We start from the raw sequence: 25,686 nt of genomic DNA, 5'->3' as shown, positions 1-25,686 counted from the left end.
AATGCAGAGAAGAGAACAGAGCCGAAGGAGTAATTTATTAATTTAGAGATCAATTTTTAAATGCTTTCTAGATTGATTTACTTAAATTGGCACGTAAACTCAATTTCCAAAGCAGCTGAAACAAATATTACCAAACAATACAATTTGCAATAAAAAATAAACAGTAGCATTCTACTCAATACTCATTGAAAATAAAGTCCACAATACTGTAAATCAGTGAAGTTGAAATGTCTTCTGCAATTGTTTTTAGCAATGCTGAAAAATACATTTCATTTTTCTCATTGAAAATAATTAAGTCCACAATACTGTAAATCAGTGAAGTTGAAATGTCTTCTGCAATTGTTTTCAGCAATGCTAAAAAATACATATTTCATTTTTCCTTAAGCACACAAGCTAAACTATTTTCATCCATAAGATACATCCACACTGTTCAAAATAAAAGTCCAAGTTAGAATATCCTCAGAAGAAAACATGCCCAGAGAAACTTTCTTTTAAGAGTAAAATGTTCAAGTCTAAGAAAAGTTCACTGAAAATATGATAGGGTTTTCATAGGCTTTCTTAGATCCAATAAAGATCATGGCTACAGATTCACCCTCATGTATTTGTTTAACAAAAATATATTAAGGACCTAACACGTGAACAGGGTTACAGTCATGTCAGGTAAGCATGTGGTAGGATGAGCAATAAATAAATACAAAGGAACAAGGAACAGAAAAAAACAAAAAAATAGACAGTAAACCAGAGGACAATGAGTGGAAAGTAAAGCAATTAAAGGCTACATGACAGTGTGGATTTCTATCACAACAACATCAGAACCTCAGTGACCTCTGATAGCAACTCATCCTAAAGGGCTTGTCCAGGACCTCAACACTTCCAAAGACCTCTGAACAATGTGGTTCTTCAACACCAAAGGAAACCAGAAGACTGAAGACAATAAGGACTCCAGTGATGCTGATGGGCCCCAATTGTAGAGTTGATTCTCTGATCCTCCCAAAAGTAAAGTAACTTTCTCTACGCATCTAGAGCAGCAGCTTTCAGAAGCAAACACCCCTCACAGCCCCAGCTGAGTTTTATCAGCTAGCAAGTGACACCCTAACAAACAAGGCCATCTTGTCCTGAATATTTATCTAACAATTCACTCTGCATTCTCATTACGATAATCTTACCACTGCAAGGCTGCTCCCGTGAGCAGTGGCACAGCTCTGTGGCCTGAGATGACCGAGAGGGAGCAGGTTTCTCTGCTTCTATCAATACTAGAGCTCCAAAAGCAATTAAAGGACAGGATGGATGCTTGCAGACCCCCCCTTTCATCCTTGGGTGCAAGCAATTTAAAATACTGTCACAGGGCTTCCCTGGTGGCGCAGTGGTTGAGAATCTGCCTGCCAATGCAGGGGACACGGGTTCGAGCCCTGGTCTGGGAAGATCCCACATGACGCGGAGCAAATGGGCCCGTGAGCCACAACTACTGAGCCTGCACGTCTGGAGCCTGTGCTCCACAACAAGAGGCCACAACAGTGAGAGGCCCGCGCACCGCGATGAAGATTGGCCCCCGCTTGCCACAACTAGAGAAAGCCCCCGCACAGAAACAAAGACCCAACACAGCCAAATAAATAAATAAATAAATAAATTTTTTTAAAAAATAAAAAAATAAAATAAAACCCTAGCATGATTATATTCTTTTTTCTTGTAGCATTTTAAGGGAAGCCATATTATGATGGAAAGTGTACTAATTTAGAATCGGAATGACCCCATCTATTCTCAACTGTAAAATCAAGGCAAATCATTTAACCTGCCAAGGCCTCAGTTTCCTCATCTACACACTGGGGATCATGGCAGACACCCCTCCCACAGTCCCTGTGATGATAAATGAGATTAATTTCTGAAACGCTTTATAGTTTCCAAAGCAATTTCCTAGACATCCTCATGGAGAAGTTTCCCAGGGGCTAGCAAAGATAAAGGCAAATACAAATACATATTGGAATAATTCCCCACATTAATGGCTGTTTCAAATCCGTACTTTTGAAACCAGAGGGAAATACAAGATATAACTTACAAACTATTTAGGAAGGAAAACGTGCACACCTCTTTCAGTCCTCCGTTAGCTTTTGTTTGTGAGCAGGTGGCCGTCCCAGGTCAAAAACTATCCCGGCACCAAGATAATCTGCTAACGCTCTGGGGCGAAGTGGGACAGCCTCCCAGCTCTACCAGGCACTCTGAAGACTCTACAGAATATGCTAATTATTTTACAGGCTGCCATTCTCAGAGACACTAGTCAGCCTGCCAATTTGTCAGCAGATTGGTGCCTAATGAGCAGTTAATTGGCCCTTGGGAGAGCCAGGTAAAGTGAGTTGAAAGTTTCCTTCCAAAGATGTCTCTCATTTTTGCTCACCTCATCCATACATAAAACTGTCACTTTCATTTTTAACGGGCTACTTCGCAGTCACTGCAATCCTTTGAAAGACACAAACAAAACAAAGATCAGGAAAGACTCTGGCTGCAACTGACATGCCCACGCAGGAGGGGGTCAGGGGCACCGCGGAGAGGGGCACAAAAGCCAGCACAGCCACAGGGATTTCAGACCGGACTGCGCCACTCACCAGCTCTGTGCCCTGGACAGTCAGCCCGCCTTGCCTCGAAGCTCCTGTGTTGGCAACTGCAAAATGGGATGATCTGTGCCCGCATCCCAGGCTGCCTTGAACTACAGGAATGAGTGTGTGTAACACGCTCGGAGAGGGAAGTAGCATCTACTAAGGGCTCAGTAATTGTTACTATTACGGAAATGACCGAAAATGCAGCAAACTTGGCAACAGCCAAGCCTACCAAGTATCTGTTAGTAATTGTTTTTGTTCCTTGAGCTAAGATATTTGTAAGAAAAGAGCACTGAGTAGAACAGTGATTCCATTCTTTACGGTAGAGGGCAATCAGTGCCCTAACACCAATTCTCTCTGAATTTCTCCTCTTCTTTCCTCTCCTCTTATTTATGTTTCTTCCCCTCCACCCTCAGTCTCATACCTGTTAATCCTCTCCCTGGGGTCTGAGCCACCTCCGACAGCTGGACCGTGGAAGGCCTGGCCTTAGACTTGGACCTAACCCAGAGGCTCCTGAGATTCAATTCGAGTACTCCATCGGGTCAAAGGTTCAACTGCACATACAAGGAGCCTTTTCCTGACTTCTCCGCCTTGCCAAAAAGTGGGCGACTTGCAGCCAGAAGGTCAATCCATGAGCAGAAGAAAAATTCCTGAAATTTTTCTCTAGAAATTCTGATTGCCTTTCCACTGCTACATCTGCTTGGAAAATGCAGCACAGGAATTTACCACAGCAAGGGTAGCAAACAAAAAAATGTTTTAATAACATTTCTACACGTTATAACATTTAATAACATTTAATAACATTTCTACGTTATAACGTTCTAACATTTCTGCTCAAGGCTTCTAAAGTTACAATTATGAGTTCGTGCGGTGTTAACAACTGTTTTTCATTTTGTTACTGGTTTAGAAGTTAAATAGGGATTGATAGAGTGAGCATATCTAATGCACAACCGAATAAAGATTTACAGCTCCAGACAAAGTCGACACTCCTTCACCCAGGGAACGGGGAGAATGGTGACCACGTGTTTAGATTTCATTACTCAGGAAAATTCAGAGATGGTTCATAATCATTCGTGTCAGAAGTCTGAAAGTTGTACGTCTTTGGGGTATGAACTGGCACATTTAAAAAGCATCTGCCTGCAGGCTCCCATTCTCCTTGGTTGCAGGGTACAGGTGTGGTGAGGACCTAGGCTGGTCAGATGCCCCTGCGCCTCCTCTGAAGCCTTCCAAGGTCCTCGCTTACAGGTCCCACAAGAACCACTTCCCATGGAATAAACGGCATCCGAAATGGAACATGAAGATTTTCGGGAACAATTAGGGAAAGACTCCTAACAAAAGATTTAGTTTCTCCCAAGAGTGTAAGTGACTCCCCCTCCAATTTACCTGTTTTCTTTTTTTAATTGAAGTATAGTTGATTTATAATACCATGTTAGTTTCAGGCATACAGCACTGTGATTCAGTTTTATATATATATATATAATATATATGCATATATTATATAATGTGTATACATACATATATTTTTTTCCTTCAGACTTTCTTCCCTTATAGGTTATTACAAAGTATTGAGTATAGTTCCCTGTGCTATATAGTAGGTCCTTGTTGGTTATCTATTTTATATATAGTGGTGTGTATATGTTGTTATTGTTGGCGTTGTTTTAGAAAATATGTGCATCCTTTAGATGTTTGGGGAGTTGCAGATATCGTCCAGTGCTGTCATTATTTAGAGCTGCTCTAGTCTTATGCCCACTTCCCACTTATCACTTACATTCACACTTAGCACGTCGGAAAAGTAGGGTCCCTCTGTGAATCTGCATTTATCGTCTTGTTCTGAAATCACTGGCCTCCCTGCCTAGCTTTTCAGTTAGATACTGAACTTCCTTAAAGCAAAAGTCTTATTCTATCTAGAGATTTAACGCAGTGAGTAGATGGAAGAAGAGGTTTAAATTTCTGTAACCAAAACCCAAAAAATGCTACATTCTGGGAAAGTTCAGCAGATATGGACTTTATCACCACGTGGCAGAACTGCCCATCTAGCTCATGCACAGAAGACATGGTGCTGAACAAAAAGGAGTCAGGGCTCCTTGAGAAAGATGATGTCTTTGTGAGGTTCTAGTCAATTTGTAGCTTCTGATCAGACGTCACTAACCAATGATGCCAGTTAAGTCTTATCAACAAAGTTAAAACATTAATTCAAGATAGTCAACACAAGCGCAATTCAGGGTCCTGCTTCAACTTCAGGAGATCTACATGTTTTAGGGTCATAATAAAAGGCACAGTAGGTAGAGTCCATACCCATTACTGCACTGAAAATAGGACATGTCATTTATCAAACCCGATTTTTGGTTCAGGAGATTATGTACCACTGAAGGCAGGGAAACAAAATCAGTTGATTTTCCAATTAATATCTAAATATATCTAAAAAGACATAAACACATACATGTAACAGAGAGAAAATTAACCTAGAGGAAGTGGGGATAGTACTTTTCAACAACTACAAGGATAGAAACGTATTAAGGGGGGGAAGTAGCAATATGAGTTCAAATCAAACAATAATCCTTCATCAAACATAACTGCAACCCACAGACACAGAACACAAATTTATGGTCACCAAATGGGAAAGGGGGGAGGGATAAATTAGGAATTTGAGATTAACATACACACACTACTATATATAAAATAGATAACCAAAAAGGACCTACTGCAGAGCACAGGGGACTGTTTTGTAGAGCACAGGGAACTATTCTGTAATAACCTATAATGGAAAAGAATCTGAAAAAAATAGATATGTATGTATGTAGAATTGAATCACTTTGCTGTACACCTGAAACTAACACAACATTGTAAATCAATCATACTTCAATTAAAAAAATAAATAAATAACTGCACATGGCAAATTGTTTGCTAGGGATCTTGGTGTAGGGTCCTATAGTAGACCCCTTAGTTGATGCAGAAATCTCTAGCACAACAATCTTTACTGTGATCCCCCTTCCCCATGTGGGAGGACTCACTTCCTCATTCGGCAGCCAGTCTCAGATGTGGGCAGCTCTAATCATTAGCTCGTCCTCAGACTGAGTCAAACCTACCTACCTGCTAGTAACTTACATATCTTGGTCTTTGCTCAGCACTGTGAAATTTAACCTTCATCATGACAGCTCTTCAAATATTATTTTTTAAGGTATTAAGTTTCTAAACTTCATTTATCCCCTTCTTCATTATTCAGAGAATTAATTCACTCTAGATTTTATTCAAGATACTGTCACATATTTTACGACATTCCAAATGCCATGGTGCGTGATATCTAGGAGTTTCCATCAGTCAAAGAGCCAAGCCAAGTAGTCTAATCAACTTCCAGACACACCACTCAATAAGGGCTAAGGGTAAAAGTGATTATCAATTACTCAACATCAACCCAGAATTCATTCTGTTTCAAAGGGCAGAGAGAGCTGAAACAAAGTTGCCGTGAGTTGATTCTTAAGGAGAATGGAAAGTTACCTCTCTTCTCTTTCTCTGTTTTAAATATGCAAAAAGATTCCTCAAATCTCTGAAAACACGCTGTCAGACTAAAAATGGTACTGATAACGTCACTAATGCTTTGATTTGAGCCAAACAGTGGAATCACGATCATATATCTTCTGCTTTTCATCAGAATGAATTTATTTACTGGAGGCAAAAGATAAAGAGCTACATCCAACTAAGAATTACAGAGACCTTTGGAGAGATCTTCGGCTGAGCAGTCACACATCCAGTAAGTCAGGCAACATCTACTGGTTGCAGAATGAAGGGCATTTCCTAGCCTCCCCCTCCCCTCCCTACAAAAGCAGTCACAAACCATCTGCTAGAATACCATTGGATAAAACATATTTGTAAAGACGCTAGGCAAAAAATATGCCCAGTGGCCAGACTGACTCTGTTCCACTCCAGCTGACTACTTACAGGAGACTGACGATGTTACACTTTTACACCTGCATGAAATGATGATGCAAGCCCTCCGGCATAAAGAGTATTCACTCTGGTAGAACACAGTGGTTGAAAGGAACAGTCAACATGCTACATGGATCCTCAGGGCTTAGTCTCTCACTTCTTTTAAGTTTCTGTCTAAATGCCAATTTTTCCATAAGGCCCACAGTGACCACTCTAATTAAAATTGCCACACCCTTCTCTTCCCAACTCCCATCAGTCTTTTTTTTTTTTTAAAGATTTTTTAGATGTGGACCATTTTTTTAAAGTCTTTATTGAACTTGTTACAATATTGCTTCTGTTTTTTATGTTTTAGTTTTTTTGGCCAGGAGGCATGTGGGATCTTAGCTCCCCAACCAGGGATGAAACCGGCACCCCCTGCATTGGAAGGCAAAGTCTTAACCACTGGACCACCAGGGAAGTCCCCCCATCAGTCTTAATTTGACAATTTTCTTTATGCAGAGACTTAGCTCCTTAGAACTTACCATGTGGTTTACTAAATGACTGTGCATGTGTGCACACGTGTTAACTGTTCCATTTCACCTCTCTCCCAACACACGTGGACACGTGCACACAGATGAAGATAAGATTCACCAGGACAGGATCTTTATCTGTTTACTGTTGTATTCCAAAAATCTAGAGGAGTTCCTGGCACATGGTAGGAAATAAGAAGTCAACATATACTGGTTGAATGAAAGAATGAATAAGTAACTCTGGGCTTAGACTTGGCCCTGAATCCCAATTCCACCTACGCTACCTGTAGGATCTTGGGAGAATGACCATCCTCTCTGCACCTCTGTTTCCTCAGCAGTAAAATGGAGACACAGGAACACCTGCCCCATAGGATCAGGATTGTCATGAGAATTACACTGTAACAGGGAAGAACAAAATCTAACTCCCTGTTGGAGCTGTTTCTTTTACTTTAACCTTTGCTCTCTTGTTGCTTTTTGTTACTATAATCACTAAAATGATGTTGTCTATAGCTATTAGCATACCTAATGGCCTCCCTCAGGGAACCCTGCCCCTCTGCCTAAATGTTAAAGTGCCTTTGTTCAGTTCACAGGGAAACATTCTGCCCACCTGTGAATGGCTGCAAGAAAGAAGAAAGTAACACATCCCCTCCCTGAGGCTGGCCAAACCAGACGTTTTGCAAGACTTATGGCCTTTTTATTTTACTTCCTCACCTCCCCGCCTTCTCTGTTCTATAAGAGAAACTAGCATCCAGACCCCATAAGATGGTACTCTGGGACCCTAGTCTGCCATCTTCTTGGACGCCCGGCTTTCCGAATAAAGTTGCTATCCTTGCCTCAGTACCTCGTCTCCCGATTTACTGGCCTGTCGTGCAGCAAGCAGAGTCAGGTTGGACTCGGTAACAACAAGAGCCAGTGTACGTGAAGGGCTCAGGATCATGCTTGGACAAAGTAAGCATTCAATAAATGTTACTTGCCATCGTTATTATTCTTTCAAGATATGCTTCCCAAAGTGGTGATGGACTGGCGATGATTTATGCTCCCAGGCAACATATCTGAGAAGCACAGATCTGAAATGGTGAAAAGGGACTCAGGGCGTTGATAGAGCAGCAGAGCTACCAAGGTCAAGCCCCATCACAAGGCCTCAGCAGCTCCAATTCAACAACAGGCAGGATTTTACAAAGAAGCTGTTAACAGTGTAAGGACGACAGACTCAGCCCTGCTGGAGTAGAATAAACATAACAACGAAACCACCGAGTGAGTGAGGGTGAGGCTGGAAACCTTAAAAGGCAGGAAAGGCAGCTCCTCTCTCACTACTTGAACAGAGAGATTTGTTTATTTGGTTTAACTGGAGTCAAAGCTAATGGTTCTAATGGCTTTCAATCACCCCAGCTTATTCTCCAGATTTCTACACATGGGCTGTAACTTAAATTTTATGAAAGAAGACAAAGAGAAAAAATCAGCCCTCCATAATAAGAGTTTACTGGAACATACTAATCATTTAGACATTCGCTTATATTTCTAGAAAGCTGAACATCAGCAGTGGTGTGGCAACTTTTTGCTGGAGCAAAATCCAAGTCTGTCTAAAGGCTGAGAACTAAATCCTTAACCTGAACGTTCACTAAGTATTTAGGAAAACAAAAAACTGGAAACACCCAACATTGATAAACACATAACTTTAATCTCAGGAGAAAAAGCAGAGATTGATTGAGTTAAGAGAGGAAGTGGGAATGAGTAAGGAAGATAGAGATGAGGGTAAAGAGGATAACAAAGGGATTGGGGCATCTACTGATTTCAGGGCAATAATAGTCTTAACTTCCCTATTTATTACAACATGTCTTCCCAAGGCGAATCTCTGTTAAGTGGTCCATTAAGGCATTATAAGAGCAAACTAAAATGAAGGACTGCATGTTCAAGGATGAGCATGACAAATAAAGCCAATTTAAAAAAAAAAAAAATTCTCTCCTCACTCTATAGAAGAAAGACCTTAAGATTTGGAGACAACTGAGCAAGGTCACAGTAGCTAAGTTGAAGCTGGAATCACATTTCTAGACTCTCAAGTCAATGCTTTGCATCCCATACCAGAACTGCCTCGAGCTTTTAACATGCATGTGATAAGTGGTTCAGATTCTGCATTTCTGACAAGCTCCCAGGTGATACTGCTGCTTCGGGACCTGGAATGATGCAGAAGTAGGAATTGCACCTGCTAAGTTAAGTCTTGGGAATATTTTTTTTTAACAAAAAAGATATTTTCCAGGAGCAGGAGAAAAGTGAGATTACAGATGAAATACTGAAGTTTTGAAAGTTCTAATAATTCACAACAATATCTGTAAAATTTCAGGGCCATTTACACGGTGGTGTCAGCTCCATTAGTAAGTAAAATATACTGAAGTTACAGTTTTTTAAAGTATACACAAACACCAATGTTTTATAGTTGGGGGATCTCTCACTGAGCCATTCTGTGGATATGCATTTGTTGATAATTTGAAATATACCACACCTAAATTGCACTAAATCTATAAAACTCTCTTAATTCTCAGTCTGCTTTGATAATAGGAATACTAAGTCTAGGGGTTGCTTTCACTTTCTTTGAAAGTTGACATTGTAGATAAGAAAGATTTAGATAAGGATTTGGTGTGGCACTAACACACCAAATTCCAAAAGGCTTATCTGCATAGATTTTACCATCCAATAGCACAATATAATAAAGCTGACCATACCCAACTACATATATTATAACCATATAATACATTACATATATTATAATGACATATATTAGGAGAGGCCCAGTGTAACTGGGGAGAGAAAAGATTTTTGAAAAGCTCTTGTTATTCGATTTCTCTATTTTCCCCCCACCTATCACAGAGGAATGGCGATGCACTTGAAGAGAGTTGATGAACGCTGAACACAACGTGTCCCTCCAGCCAAAACTGTTACCTCCCAAAGCTTCCTTTTGGTCCCCCCTTGAATCAGCTGAGCCCAAGAGATTTTTCCTATAAAAAGTCCACAGTGTATCTAAATCAGATCCCAGTAAAATTTCGCTTCAGCTGAAGTGAAAATGCAGAGGTAGCCATTTACGGATAACAGCTGGAGAACATTAGTTCTCTGTCTCTCCTTTTCTCTCCCAAGGGTTGAAACCTCCACTGTTCAGACAGGAAGTAGTCACACACCACACACTGTACAATGCGAGAACGCTGGGATCTCAGAACAAGTTGCAGAGGATTAGGAAGAGTGTGAGGGGTTTTGTTGAAGAACACAGAGCAGTGACTCTGTGTTCCTCTTGGGGTGTCCATTCCCCCCACCAGTGTTCAAACGGCATAATGTATGCACACCCAGAACTGACAAGCACACACTTCATTCCCTGAAAGCTTCTTTAATAACTCAGAGTAAGGACGCTTAATCTTTCTTTTTTCCACAATTTTTTAAAAACATTTACTTCAAGAAGTTTTGGGGGGTGGCCAAGATTCTCCAGTAATCTTTTTTGGCATAATTTCACGGCTGCTCTCTAAAAAGACCACCTTTCAACTTTTTAAAAAAAAATTGTCAGGAAAAAAAACCTCTTTCACATAACTGCCCAGAATAAGGAAATATATATATTTCATATATATATATGTGGAATTCAAAACATGATGCTCTGGAAAAGAATGATTTAAACAAAAGGTTCTTGTGGATACGGTTTTTTAGGGTCGGTTTCTGCTGTAATTCCACAAAGCTGCTGAGAAAGAACACAGACGCAAACATGGGGAGAGGCGTCCACATTCTGTGGCCACAGCTCAAAGTTTTGAAGAGGATGATAGGAGTTTCCCTAACACCACAGGCTGAAGAGCCATTCTGCATTCCTACCAGTCTTCAGGCGCTGGACCCCGTTTCTAACCGCCGGTCCTCTGGGGGCGGGCTGTAAAACCGACCCTGTCTCTTCCACTCCCCTCCAGCCAAGTTCACGAAAAGACAAACCTTCCTAACTACCGAACTGCGGGAAATGCCTTTGCCGTATGCATATGAGGGGCATGCAGTTAATCAACCGGGTTACAACACTACGGTTCTATGCAAAGGGCGGGGAGGGGCGAGAGAGAAGCCAACCCACATATCCATCATCCTTTTAGGAGTAGGTGGAGTTTAAAGTTTCCCCAACTTCCAAGTACCCACTTGACAGGCAATATTTCTGTGCAATTTCCAGCCCCACGTAACTGATGGTCCTCTGCCCGTCTCGAGCCCCGAGAGAGTCCAGACAAAGCCCCCCGCCACTCCTCGCCTCACACGGCCCCTAGGTGGTCAGTTTTACGAAGCTGTCAGCTCGGGGGGCAGTGAGCAGAGAATGGAAACTTAACTTCTTCCAGAAGTTTTTCCTGCTACAGGAGAGTCCCGGGGACTGGTGCACAAAGGCCTGGGAATATTTTCACTGCGTTGTTTTTCCAAAACGTCTTCCGCCCTCTGCCAAACCATCATCCGAAACCCCAGATGCCCAGGGAAGGGAAACTGAGGCACATGGTTTCAGAAAGAGACAGAAATGCAACTCGAGCCGTCCCAAAGGCAACCTGGGAAGTTGCTTAGAGAGACCCCCGCGGTGGGAAAGCATCCTCGGGGCGCCGAAGTACTCAGAGCCAAAAGGGAAGGTGACGGCCCAGACAGGGTGCCAAACGGGGATGCGCCCCGGCAGCGTGCGAGAATCTTCCTTCCCAGACGGGAGGGCGAGGGGAAGGGAGGGGGGCGCGACTGGGGAGTTGTGAGGACCGGCGGCCCACTCACCCTCACTGCCGTACTGTTTGCCATTGTTCGCGCCCATCCTGCCGCCGTCATGCCCGCCGTCTCCCTGGACACTCCATAGGTGGGGCGCACCGCCTGCGCGCTCCGCCAGAGGAAAGCCCGCCCGACGGGACCTTTAGCTGCGCATACCCCACGCTCCGGGGCCGACCTCCGGACGGGGGCGGCCCCCGCTCTCCGGTGGGAGGGGGCGCTCCGTCCCCTCCTGGCACCCCCGACTGCGCCGGGTGGGGCCGGGGGGCGGCCGCCGCCCTTAGAATCCGCGTTCGGGGCCGGCGGGCGCAGCGCCGCGGAGAGCCCGCGCCCCGGGGCCGCCCAGAGGCTCGCCGCGCCGCCGCCGCCGGGTCCCCATCCGCCCGCCCCGATCCCCCAGCGGTGGACGCTGAGCCGCGCGGGCGGCCGGGGCTCCCGGGCTCCGCCGCTTCCTCCGGGCGCTCCTGCGCACCCGCGGCTTCCCCGGGGAGGGCGCGGCGGCCACTTGTTGCGGGTGCCCGGAGCGAGCAGAGACTCGCGGCCCGGCGCCGCTCGCCCAAGGGCCGGACTTTTGTTAGCGCCAGGCGCCTCCTCTCGCCGCCCAGCGTCAATCACAGCTGGAGCCCCGGGGAGGAAGGCCGGCCCGGAGATGCGCGGCCTTTTAAAGGGGCAGCGCGCCTTTTCGGGGCTCCGGCTTCCAGCCCCAGGCTCGGCGCAGGCCCTGCGCGCCACCAGCGAATCGCTTCGAGCGAAGGAACACGCTCTTGGCTCTATTTTACTATTGTTCTTTTACCGGCTGGGCCCCTAGTTAGTAAGATGAGCTTCCGGGCGTCGTTTGCAATCCCTTGGGTTTGCCTGCAAATATGGCCTATTTTAGGTGTGGTGGCATTTAAAATCAACACGCATCAGAGGCTGAGTCTGTCTGACAACTCCAGGTAGGCGCGCTGGTATCCTCCTGTGGCTCCCACGTTTGGGACTGAGGCGGGGAGACGCGAGGGAGGGAAAACTTGAGGGGAGCTTAGCGGGGAGACTCTGCAGAGCCAAAGAGATTCCCCGCCCCGGTGCGGAAGGTTTCCTGGCTCAGAACTTTTAAGAGCTTCCGAGCCAGGAAGTGTATTTTCTCCCCGTTTCTATGATTTTCTTTTTTTTTTCTTCTTGTGGTTGGTGTTAACCTTTGTTTAATACATTACAACCTCTTTTGGAGATTTATATGGCACTTCTAGAGTCTTAAAATGGCCCTTTGGTGTTCCCTCCTTTAAATGGAAAAAGGAAATTCTGCTTAATGTTTTATCCCCTTTCCATGTAAATACCTAGATTTTTATAACATTGCATCTTAGTGAAGACCGGGGCATTCACAGCACAAATTACTTTGTACGGAAGCAAGCACACAGCGCGATTTCTCCTTATAGGTGTTAGATGTTTTAAGTTAAATTAAACTTATATAGTGATACATATATTTTATATATATATATATATATATATAAGCATTTATGATACCTGAATGGAGATCCAGGAATTTTGTAATTACCTTTTTCTTAAAAGGCTTGCGACCACATGCAGAAATTGTCAGTGACTTGACCTTCTGTAGATTCTATTTGGGTAATTTCCTTTCATTTAATACAATCTTCTTTCTTAAAGATAAGCTAAAATATCATGTTTCCAAATTTAGAAATCTAGATTTATTGTTCCGGAGAGATCATATATTGAAAGAAAAATAATAAATTCATCTATTTTCAAGGACAGGATTAAATAGTTTTGTGTGGTACCGATAACACTTCAACTGTCCCAGTTCAAAGAGATTAAGAGCTGTATTTCAATTCATCTTTTCATATATATAATCTAGCACACTGCCTGGCCAATAATATGTTTCCCATATCTGTTGAGTTAAATTAAAAACTTGTGTCACGGGCCCTGTATAGGAAATAAGGGTGTCAAAACTGTGGAAGAGTTAAATGGGTTTTCAGAGACTCCACCTGAAAATATAAACTCAAGCTAGAAATGAACAGATGTCTACATTAGCTTCATCCAAAGTGGGTCCCTGCTCACCTGGTCCTTGTGATTTTCCATCACCATGTAGGGACTTGCCCTGGATCTAACCCTGGATCAGATCATTCTTTGGAGACTTAGTTGCAGATTAACCCACTGTAAAGTAGTGGAACGATGGACGCTCATCTTGATATTTGGTACTGAGTTGACAACTTGCTTCTTTATAGGCTTTTATCTCCCTGATCCTCTAAGTCCCTCTTTTGACGTCTACAAATCAGGAAAGTGATCAGAGAAGAAACTGAAGCTCCAACAGTTCAAATGTCTAAAGTCACCTACGTGGTAAGTGCCACATGGCTTCAGGTTCTCAGGCCCTCTCCTCCCCACTCCCCTACTTCTCTTGACCTGGCCATTATTCAACTTGGAGTCACTGTCTCCCCTTTTGGTTGACTCACCTTCCAGGACCTTTAACATCAAAGCAAAGGTAACAGTGAAAAGTAAATTGTAGAGACTAACCACATATATCTCCTTTGAAATTAAAGTCTCTAAAGATTTTCAAGGCTCTATTACCTGCCGTAAAAGGGAACAGAGACAATCCAGTTTAAGAAATTCCAGTATAAAACAAAAATAGAAAAAAATAACTTGATTTTTAACATCCTTCTGATTATAAACTGTAAATACATGTTGTCATAGTCACTGTAAAATCTTGGGGAAGAAAAGAAAGAAAAGCACTACTTCTTAAAGGTGCATTCACATGTATATATGTTTTGCATTTCAAAAGTAAGATATTGTACACATATATGATCTTAGCAAGAAACTCCAATCTTTTTACCTAGCTGCCAAACTGAAACCCCACCTTTCAAGCCTCTTGAGAAAAGGATGGCGGGTTTTTCACCAATGGGTTCTGAATAACTAGCACAGTTCCTAACACAGTGTACTCAGTAAAAACCTGCAGAAGGAATGAATGTTGAACAAAGAGATAAAATGATTTAAATATTGTTCCACTCTCTCTCCCTGCCTTTTTCAAGAAGCCACAATCATTGAAAATATTTTAAAACTCAGTTCTGAAATAGATTTGTGTTGAAATGCCTGTATTATCCAAAAGCGGAAGTACTGTTTTTTAATTAATATAAATTTATTACCCAAATATAAAGTTGGATTCTTGGCAAGACTAATATTTGTTTCAGATAGAAAATGAGGGTAAAAGTGATTATTATGCCCACCCCAGAACATTTAATATATTATTACATAATCTGTAATATTAGAAAAGAAAAACAAAGAACACGCATTAATTTTATTATTGCAACTGTGCTGTTTTGAATTAAGTGTTTTGCATGTTTCGCTTAATGTTCATAACTTAATCAGGCAGTGCTTCTAGTAAATCTTATAATGATGACAGCAAGATTGGAACTGAGATCTATTTACAAAGCCTATGATATTTCTCACTACTTTCTGCTACCAATTTTGTGCCATCACTTGCCACCCTAGTTTTGGAGCAAGCCTGGTTTTCAGTGGAGATACTATGTATTTAACTTAAAAAGAGTGTAACATCTTTTGAAATCTGCTAAATTTAATTAGATTTCAAGACACGTATTCATTTATGCCACATGAATCTTCATCATAGCCATAATGATTAATGGCTGGATATTTTAGATAAATAATTTAGATATTTTAATCATTATAAAGTAAACAGATAGCTTAATAGGATGGGCACTTTATATAGGACTCTTGAAGCTCTCTCTGCTCACAAAAATTCCCTTAACAGCTCTGGGAAACAAAGTAGCTCTAATTCTAATATATTGAATTGGCTCTAATTCAAAATATTACAATATTCACATACTCCACCAAACCATTGCACTTCCCCCTTGACTGTACATTTAGCATGCAACTTCATATTGCTTTGTCCTTTATCAGGCAACCATCCTATATATCAGGAGGTAAGTCACCCGAGATCCCACAGTAGCCCAAACCAGCATCACAAAGTTCATGTGCTTAGCTCAGAGTATTATAGCAGTCATTCGGAGTCCTAACATATTTAATTATCTGATTTCTTAGAACACAGCAAAATAGAAGCAAGGCATTAGAAAGAGTATTGCTCAACATATTTGAGAAACTACGAAAAGTTACGGCTCCTTAAAAGTAGGGTAATGAGAAAAATCTCTAAATGGAAGATGGAAAAACTGCATAAGGAAAACAAAAACAAGAAACTGATGAAAAATCCGGGGCGATATAAGCATGGGTTATTGTCTTAGGTAAGGTAATATTAGCACCTGTAATAAATAAACCTCCAAATTTTAGTGACTTGGCTTAATACCATAGAAATCTATTTCTCACTCATAAAGCAATCTAAGCACATGTGACTAGTCCACTGGAGATTATGCTCCACACAGTGATTCAGGTATCCAGGCTTCTGCTCTTATAGCTCCACCAACCACAACATCGTCCACGTGCAGCTGGCTTAAGGCACAAAGGGTAAGTGGAAAGTCATACCCCATCACATCTGCTCACATTCCACTGATGAGAGCCCGTTCAGTGGCTTCATCTGGCCACAAAGGAGTCTAGAAAATGTAGTCTCTGACTGGCCTGCTGTCCCTAGCAACACCCCACACTGGGGGAGGGGGAGCAGTGATATTGGTGAACATGCATGTAGCTTAACATTCTTGAATAGCCCCTGAAGAGAACACTTTATTGTTACTAATACATGTAACCACTACATGTCATACACTTTGGTGGGCTCACCCAACCCGCATCTGCCCTTCTCCCTCACCTTCCTCTTCTCTTTAGGTCAAAAGTTAAATACTTGTTTTCCCAAAAGCCCCAGTAGTTAAGAATGGCCATATGGCCATGTCTTGGCCAAGGAAGTGTAAGCAAAATTCACTTGGAGCACCTGGAGTAGATTTTTGCTATTGAAATAAAATCCAGAGATAGTTCTGCCACTATTTCTTCCCTCTTCTTCCTACCTTCAACTCCACTGTTGTTTGAAACTGTGGCAGCATCTTGTGAACTTCAGGGAAATGCCAGGAGAATTGTAAGGATGGTGACCTGGAGTCCTGAAGATACAGAGCCCCTGAGGCAACGCCAGCAACTTCCTACTTCCAAAGTCCCTGTAATGGAAGTATAAAAACTGTTACTTAAAGCCAACTGCATACCTAAGAGATAACACATTTTGTTCATTTAAGAAGGAAGAAAAAAATAGATAATATAATATTTCCATCCTTAATAGTTAAAAACAGTATTAAAATACATTGATGCTTAAATGAGAAATTTTAAATTATGTAGAAAATATACATACACAAAACAGAAAATTTTCCATACTACTTGCCCCTGAAAATGTCACTCTATTCACTTTCCATCATATCTAAATACACTATTGTATATATGAATAATATACATTTGCTCAACATGAAGAAATAGTATTTTCAATGTCTTTATCAAAACTCAGTCTGTATTTAAAGCCAAAATCTTATGTCATGTAGAAAAGATGCAAAATAACAAAGGAATATTTCTCTCTCAACTATGGATAATATAAAACTTTCCTGGAATTCAGTGTGACTTTCTTGAAAAAAAAAAAGTTTTAATAGAGTTTATAATTTGTTTAAAGTGGAAACGTGTGCATTTGTTCTCTGGCAGCAATAAATTAATTCCCTGATATAAGCAGTTTTCACATATGTGTCACCTTTCTCTACAAAACTCCAAGGGCTTTCACTATTGGACAAACTCTCCCCATTTCCCAGCTGTAAGTGGGCACTTAGGGTGTGATTGGAAAAGACTTCGTGACTTCAGCCTTGTGGTCTTGAGGGTTGTGAAAACTAGGATAATAGCCAATGGTTTTATAACTGGTAGTTGCAGCCCAGCTGCACAAAGTTCCAGGATGGTCCAGTACTCACATCAGCAGGAATTCAACACTGTTCCAAGCCGTAGAACTACTACAGTGAATAAGGTACCAAGTCTCTGCTTTTACGGAGGTGGAATCATTCATGGGTAGAGACAGACAACAAGCACATTCACATATAAATAAATGAGTTCAAATAGTGAAAAAATGCTATGTAGAAAATAAAGCAAGATAATGGTGTATAGGAGGTGATTTCTGTGACTGGCTGCTATGGCTAGAGTGATCGGAGAAGGTGTTTCTGTGGATGCAACATTTGTGCTGAGATTTGAACTCTGAAGAGATGTAGCCATGTGAGAGTTGATGGAAAGAATATTCCAGACAGAGGAAAGAGCAAATCTAAAGTCCCTAAGACTCGAATGAGCTTGGCATATTCCAAGGCCAGGAAGGGGGCCAGTGTAGCAGTCAGCTATTGCTCTGATAATGTTATGTAACAGATTATCCCAAACTCAATGTATTTCTTACTTGTTTTGCTCACAAGTCTGCAGGTCTGTAAGGGCCACTTTAATTTAGGCTTGTGGGTGAGCTGAGCTTGGTGCCAGAATTCAGGTCAAGTTTCAAAATCCCTCTGGAGCCCAGGCCAAGGAGGCTGAGGGTCCCTAGTGCATGCCCTCCTCATGGTGGGTCTTAGGACTCAGAAAGGCCAGGCCAAAACTTACAAGCACATTTTAAACTTTCACAAGCATCAAAACCAAAGTCACATGGCCAAGTCCAAATCCAATGGATGAGGGAGATGCTTGACCCTCTTCTGTGCATTGCAAGGTCACTTTACAGAAGGAGGGAGTGAGGAATTAAGAAAAACATTCTCATCTACTGCAGCCAATATGGACAGAATGTTGTGAATAAATGTAAACTTTACAGGTTTGCTGGAAAAGGAGCAAAAGTCAGATTATATAGGATTTTGTAAGCATGATAATCATTTTGAACTTTGTTCTAATTATAAGGAAAACAGAGAGATTATTAGTTGAGAACTAATTTGATCTGACTGATACTTTTCAAATCATCAGGGTTTATTGTGAAAAACTGGCAGATCTTAGAAGCCCAGAGATGTGTTAAAAGGCTTCTGCTATAGAAGAGGTGAGAGAACTTTGACTTCTGTTAGCACAGTAGTGAAGAAGGTAAAAAATGGCGAGATTCAAGATGTATTTTGGAGGTAGAGCCAACAAAACTCACCTGATTGTGTGTTTTATGAAAAAAGAGGAAAATGAAAGATGGCGTCTAGGTCTTTGCTTGAGCAAGAGAGAGTGGAGGGTCGTTAGGGCAGATGGTGGAGAAGCAGTTTAGAACTGGTTGTCTGGAGGGGGATTTTGGTACCCAGAAATTTGTTTTGGACACATTAAACTTGAGAGAACAACTAGACACAACTAGAACAACTAGAAAATGAGATTTTAGGCAACAGTTCAGTTAATGAGTCAGGTCTTGTGGGAAGAACATCGCTGGATATATCTGTTTGGAAAGCTTCAGCATATAGAAAGTGAAGTCTTTCCCCAAATTTTGCCCTCACTTTGGCAGGCTGGAAGTGCCTGGGTATTACCAATCCCTCCCACCCCCGGCAGCCCTCAAGCAACAACAGATGAGAAACAGTGTGTAGATACCCCTGCTCCCATGTCGTTGGGTGGGATGATTCTGAAGCTTGTGTCTTATGCTGTTTCCCAGCATTTGCCCCTGGGATTAAGCTCCAGGCACCCACAGTGGTAGCTGGCTTGATAAGACGCCTTTCCCTTTCCCTGCCCCACTTTTCTCTGGGGTTTCCTACACTTACCAAATAAGTTACTTGCACTCAAAACCTTGTTTCAGGGTCCAATTCTGGAGAATCCTAAATTAAGACATCAATTTCTCCTACTTTACTCGATCATCCTATGATCTTTTAAACAAGCTGCATAATTTCCCTTCCATCCTTTGACCCCAGAAGCCTATCTTTAAAGACTTTTCTTGCATTGCTGTTGTACTTTTCCCTCTGCCCATTCTGTCTTGACCTCTCACAGCTGGGTTCTCCCCTCCACTGCTCCACCAAGCCTCTCTTGTCAGCGTCCTCATTGCTTACTTTTCTCTTTTTTTTCTAATTAATTTATTTATGGCTGCGTTGGGTCTTCGTTGCTGTGCGTGGGCTTTCTTTTTAGTTGCGGTGAGCGGGGGCTACTCTTCATTGCCGTGTGCGGGCCTCTCATTGCGGTGGTCTCTCTCATCTTGGAGCACTGGCTCTAGGTGCACGGGCTCTAGAGCGCAGGCTCAGTAGTTGTGGCGCACGGGCTTAGTTGCTCCTTGGCATGTGGGATCTTCCTGAACCAGGGCTCGAACCTGTGTCCCCTGCATTGGCAGGCAGATTCCTAACCACTGCGCCACCAGGGAAGCCCCTCATTGCTTACTAATGGTTGAGTTTCAGTTCTTCTCTTGCTCGACTTGTCAGTTCCATTCAACTCAGTTGATCTGCCCCTTCTTCTTGAGGCTCTCTCTTCTCTTGGCATCCAGAACCTACACTTCCCTCTTTTTCCATCTACCTTAATGTCAGCCCCTTCTCCTTCACGTTAATGTGTTCCTACTTATCTCCCAGCCTCTAGATTTCAGAGTAATTAGTACAAGCCTCAGTCTTTGTCTTTTTTTCTTCATCTGCATTCATTTTCTTAGTGACCTCACCCAGTGTCATGGCTTTAAAAGGACTATTTCCTATTTAAAAGGATCTTCAAAAGGGTTATTTCCAAATTCTCTAGCCCAGGTCTCCCTTGAATTCCAGATCAGTATATCTAACTGTGACTCTGGCATTCCCACTTGAAAGTCTAATAAATATCCCAAACTCAACATATCCAAAACCAGACTTGTTTCTTCTATTGTATTCTCAGTAAATGGCAACTCCAATTTCATATTTGCTCAGGCAAAAACTCTTGGTATCATCCTTGGCCTCTCTCTTTTTCTCACAACCTATCAGAATATTATGCCTGCTCTACCTTCAAAAATGTTCAGACTGCAGCCTCTCATGTCTCTACCCCCATTCTACAGTCCAGGACACTACCATCTTGCCCCAGAAATATTACCATAGCCTCCTTACTAGACTCTCTGATTCTCCTTTCAATATATAATTTTCAGCATATATTCCCTGAAAAAGTCAGCTAGAATGACCCTTTTGGAACAAATGAAGCCATGTCCCTCCACTGTTCTAAGCTTTCCTCTGTCTTCCCATCTCATTTAGAAAAATAGCCAAAGTTCTTATAATAGCCACATCTAGGACTTCCCTGGTGGTGCAGTGGTTAAGAATCCACCTGCCAATGCAGGGGAAATGGGTTCAAGCCCTGGTCCGGGAAGATCCCACATGCTGCAGAGCAACTAAGCCCGTGAGCCACAACTACTGAGCCTGGGTGCCACAACTACTGAAGCCCACGAGCCTAGAGCCCGTGCTCCACAGCAAGAGAAGCCACCGCAATGAGAAGCCCGCGCACCGCAACGAAGAGTAGCCCCCGCTCGCTGCAACTAGAGAAAGCCCACGTGCAGCAACGAAGACCCAATGCAGCCAAAAAATAATTAATAAATTTTAAAAAAAGATTGCCACATCTGTATTTACTCTTTCTTTTTGTTTAATTTTTATTGGCATGACGTTTACAATATTGTATTAGTTTCAGGTGTACAGCAAAGTGAATCAGTTATACATATACATATATCCACTCTTACCCACTCTTTCTGTTATTGATATGAACTCGTTACCTGCTTTGCTCCCGGACTCTCAACCTGGATTCTTGACTTTCGCTCTTCAAACTTATTGTCCCTGCCTTCCTTATTCCCCCAGACCTGCGTTACCAATGATTCCCCCCAACAGCGCATCTTCTGTGACTTAGTCCTTTTCTTGTCTGGAGCCACCCTCTTGCTTTGTGTGTTTCCTGACTTTTCCAACTTTCACCAGTGATTATTTTTAGCCTCTGTGTTTGGGGAAGGGGGACTGCCAGCCCCAGTCCTATCTAACTCTTCTCCTGAGTTTGTCTTGACATCCAGCTGCCAAAGTTACTGCTTTGCTTTTTACTCCGAGATAACTGTGGTTATACTTGGGGTGGGAAGATCTGTATTCACAGGGGCTAACAACCAAATTGCAGGGTGGTTTCCTAACAGCATGGCCTATCACATCTTCCCACAGACTTGTAAACCCCAGGGGGAGAGTGCCTCACGGATCTTCATCACAATCTACAAGTTTAAAAGGGATAAGAAATTTCTCAGGAACCCCTTACATTGTAAAGTGTTTGGGGTTCCCAAGAGCTGGAAATTACTGGCTTCTCCTCCAGTCCTCCACAAAGTTATTCCCAGGCACTTGGCTTAATTGCTCTGCCCAATCACTTGCGCATCCCTGGGATTGTCAATGTCAGTTACCAAATCAGATACTTGGCATACATGTGATAATTCACAAAGCCACCTACTGAACCTCATAGTTTAATGGTTGTGTTTGGCCCCTCTGCAGAAGTTCCTAAGCTTTGGCAGTTTGCCTATATGAATTCTTCAGTTAAGTATTTTTGATAATGTATACATGGCAAGTTTGATTGAATATCTCTTAATGCCTTCAAATATTCACAAGTCCTGAAAGGTGAGTAAAGCCACTGTTCTTAAACTGTGAAAACATTCCCGTTTTCACATCAGTCCTGTTCCCATCCATCCCAGCAACATTTGTTGTTGTCTTCTAATACACGATACACTAAACATTTGCATTCTCTAAACAAAAGTTTAAAGCTCCAGTAAGTGTTTCCGTTTAGGCTGGCTCCAGTGGAGCAGTGGGCTTTTCAATTTCGCAAAACTATGAACAGTGACAACAGAGTCATTCTGGTGAACTAACCAGCTTGTGAAAAGGAGATACTACTTGCACTTTCTTTGGGAAATGGTAGCTTCTGGTTTTATCAAAACACTATTTTCTGTGATGTAAAGGGATTTTTCTTTTATTTCCTCCTATCTTTTCTCATGAACTCATAATATAAAAAACACGTATAAGGCACTTCAGAGGGATTTGGGGGTAAAGAAGAGTTAGTATATGAGGGAACATTTGCTTCTGAGTTTCATTTTTCTCTATTAGTACTGTTTAGATTAGAAGCAGTATGGCTCACAACCAAAGAACAACTCTCTCCCTCTTTTCCCCAACCTCATTTCTACCCCTTAAATACATACAAACCCACATAACCTTTCTTTACGTGAAGAATTTCTACTTGTCTTTCAAGGAACAGTTCTAATAATTTCTTCATGTTGAGGGTGTCAGTAACTTCCTTCCATGCCTCTCCTACCCAGTCACTTATTTTTCTGTTCACACTATGTTTTCTATATATTACTACTTATCATTTTTGTTAAGTTGTTTACATATATTTCTTCTGGATTCTGAGATTCTCGAGGGCAAAGACCATGTTTTTTTTTAATGTTCAGTACATTATATTCAGCATACAATAAATGAATAAATTGGGGACAAACTGAGTAAATGAATTGGAGTTTGTTGCTTAATGAGCAGGAAAAGAAATAGAATTGACAAAAGGGTCTTTGTGGTAAAAATATTCTTGGGTAAACGTTGGGTTAAAGAGGATTCTGCTCTGCAGGGTTTCTCAGTGCTTTAATGTGCACTGTCATTCTCCAATGCCATCCTCATCCCCCTCAACACTGCCCTTAACTTTTATTTGTTCCAACCAAGCAGCAACTAAATGAAAGAGGAAAACAGACATCTCTCACATGTCATGTGTAACGCAGGGCCCCAAAGATCTCATTCATTCAGTTAATCAGACATTCAGTGAAGAACACCCACCAAGATGGAAACTCATCATCCACTAGCAAATTACAACCAACGTAAGGCTGAGCCCAGCCCCTACTGCTGGGGATGGAAAATGGGAAACAGTTTTAATATAGTTAACCCGTCATGGAAAATGTTTTCTGAGCTACCAGTCACCTTTTCCCATTTGAAGGCCAGCAGCGGGATTTCTGCTGGAGACATTGCCATTTTCCCCATAAAACATTAGAAAGTTGCCAAGTCATAACATTTCTGAAACCAAAGTTCTTGGGAATCCAGTTGTTCTTGGACCCCTGGCTTATTTCCTATCAGTCAAGCTAAGAATCCAGAATGTTTGGTTTTCTTGATCAGGAAAAACCAGCAGCACTTCTTATGCCTTAATTCTCTTTGTTTCCCTAATACTTTCCCCCAAAATCTTGCAGGTCTTGAGAAGAATTTGGACCAGCTCATACAGCTGTTCTACTAATTAATTCACAGGACATTACCATTAGAGAAATTTAAAGGACCCTTAGCTATAAACAATTTTGAAAATCACTGTACTGACTAACGCGTTTTGAAGGAAAAAATATGTAATATCTCAATAAATATAAATAAATAAATCTTGAGGAAACAGATTGGTCTACTTTCATTTTGTAATGTAAGTTTTATTCTGAACAAGAAATTTAAATACAAATAGCTAATTTAAAAAGTCAATAATAGTCCCTAATATAAAATTATCTTTGGCTTGACAGGTATTTTACATTTGTGTATTTTTATTTTTAAAAAATAATATTCTAAGTAGGGAACTAAGATTATTAATGTTAAGCCTCATAAAATGGTTAAAATTTACGCAAAAGGTGAAATTCCCTCCCAGAATTATCAAAATCTGAAGTTCAAAATTCTTGAGAGACAGCGTGTAGTCAGAATGGGCATTGGCTCTATTATGTGATTTTATCAGCTGAAAAGGACAATATGAGCTTGGTCCTATTATCTCCCCAATAGTTGCTGAAACCAGAGGTTTCTCTCCGTTTAATCCATTCCATTGAGTCATGAAAAAAGGAGATGGATCATTGAGTCCAGAATGTCACCATTGTGTCCTCCTCCTCCTTTCACCCACCAACAAGTCTGTGCTCCTCTCTTCTTTTTATTTTTCTGTCTCCCAATCAGTTTTGAGCTCCTGGAGACCAAGAACCAAGAACTATGCTTGGTACATAGAATAAAATCTACCATTAGTTGTTAAAGGGATAAGGAGAGTAAGGGTACGTAAATCATAATATAGTCCTTCTATGTGATAGACACAATGCAGCCATTGAAAATAGCATTTCCAAAGAGGTCCATGTTGTTGAAAAAAGATCAAAATATTCCTTAAAAAAAACAAAAACAAAAAACCAAAACAGTGGGTATAGCAGATCCAATTTTAGAGAAATAAGACTGTTAATTAACAAGGATAGAGTCATAGGGTGGTGATGACATGGCCACAGTAAAACCCCAGTTTTTACTGTAAAACTTATAGCTTCACATGGCATTTGTGGTTGGGTAAGTTTATATGAGTGTGTTTCATATTTTATTTACATTAACTATTTAGTAAAGTATACATGTTTCTTATTCTATTGTAGGTGTCTGGGCATTCTCATACTTTTCCTTGTCTTTATGCAGGCTGAAGTTAAAAATAAAAAACAAACCCATTTCCTCTGCAACTGTAAAGGCACATAGGGGATTCAGGTGAACCTCAAACAATAGTTTCACCGAAGGTTCTGGTGCCCAGAGCAGACATGACAGGTAGGCAGCAGCCCTTTTAGAACACTAGTCTCAATAATGCTGTAACTCTTGGTTGGATGAGCGGCACGTTACGAGAGACCGCTTTTGATCCACCTAAAATTAGGTCTTAGGAGTTCAAAAGAGGGAGAAGGAAAGGGGGAGGAGAAGAAAATATCTATTAACGAGCATTAAATATTACTTTTCCAGTCTCTCAGCAGAAAGCCTAAGAACATCTGATTTTCTGTTATAAAGGAAAACCTCTGAGTAATATAGCCCGCACATAATCTCATACTTAGCGCCATGTTCTGACAAATGCAGAAACTAAGTGATTGAATACTTCAAAATAGCTTCCTTCTTTTTTCTCCCAAAAACGACTCAAAAACACCATTTGTATGGAAAATACTGACCATGCACAATGACGGTCCCTGGAATGTAAGAGTTCAGTAGGATTCTACAGCATTCTAGATTTCAAGCAACAGAACCTGCTAATATTGTTCTCTTTCCCCTTTGTCTAATTCTCACTCGACTTTGCCACTCATGGAATTTTCTTTCATTGTTTATAAAATCGCTCTGTCCTTACTGAAGTGTAGAATT

General features: G+C 41.6%; 2 protein-coding genes across 10 annotated transcripts in view; one reads left to right on the top strand and one right to left on the bottom strand.

Annotated features, from left to right (window-relative positions):
• FBXL7 (F-box and leucine rich repeat protein 7) overlaps nt 1-12,298 on the bottom strand; it is a 419,994-nt gene extending 407,696 nt beyond the window's left edge. For 2 of the 3 annotated variants that reach the window (XM_082380354.1, XM_082380353.1), the window contains exon 1: nt 11,765-12,294. Coding sequence is in view for 2 of the 3 variants with exons in the window: in XM_082380353.1 (XP_082236479.1) it covers nt 11,765-11,801 (37 nt within the window). In the remaining variant the exon portion in view is untranslated. Of the gene's footprint in view, nt 1-11,764 lie in introns of all 3 variants that reach the window. The other variant, XM_082380352.1, reaches the window with a different exon arrangement.
• A 175-nt stretch (nt 12,299-12,473) lies between these two features.
• The window catches only part of LOC309623431 (uncharacterized protein), a 53,351-nt gene continuing 40,138 nt past the window's right edge, over nt 12,474-25,686 (top strand). For 6 of the 7 annotated variants that reach the window (XR_014241372.1, XR_014241373.1, XR_014241374.1 and 3 more), the window contains exons 1-2: nt 12,474-12,687; nt 13,966-14,077. The gene's annotated coding sequence lies outside the window, so the exon portion shown is untranslated. Of the gene's footprint in view, nt 12,688-13,965; nt 14,078-23,597; nt 25,114-25,686 lie in introns of those variants that run through there. The other variant, XR_014241377.1, reaches the window with a different exon arrangement.

This window comes from Balaenoptera borealis (genome assembly GCF_965194805.1).
Source record: "Balaenoptera borealis genome assembly, chromosome: 2".
Lineage (NCBI taxonomy): Eukaryota > Metazoa > Chordata > Mammalia > Artiodactyla > Balaenopteridae > Balaenoptera > Balaenoptera borealis.
The sequence above is the reverse complement of the archived record's forward strand: the minus strand, read 5'-3'. Positions and strand labels throughout refer to the sequence as shown.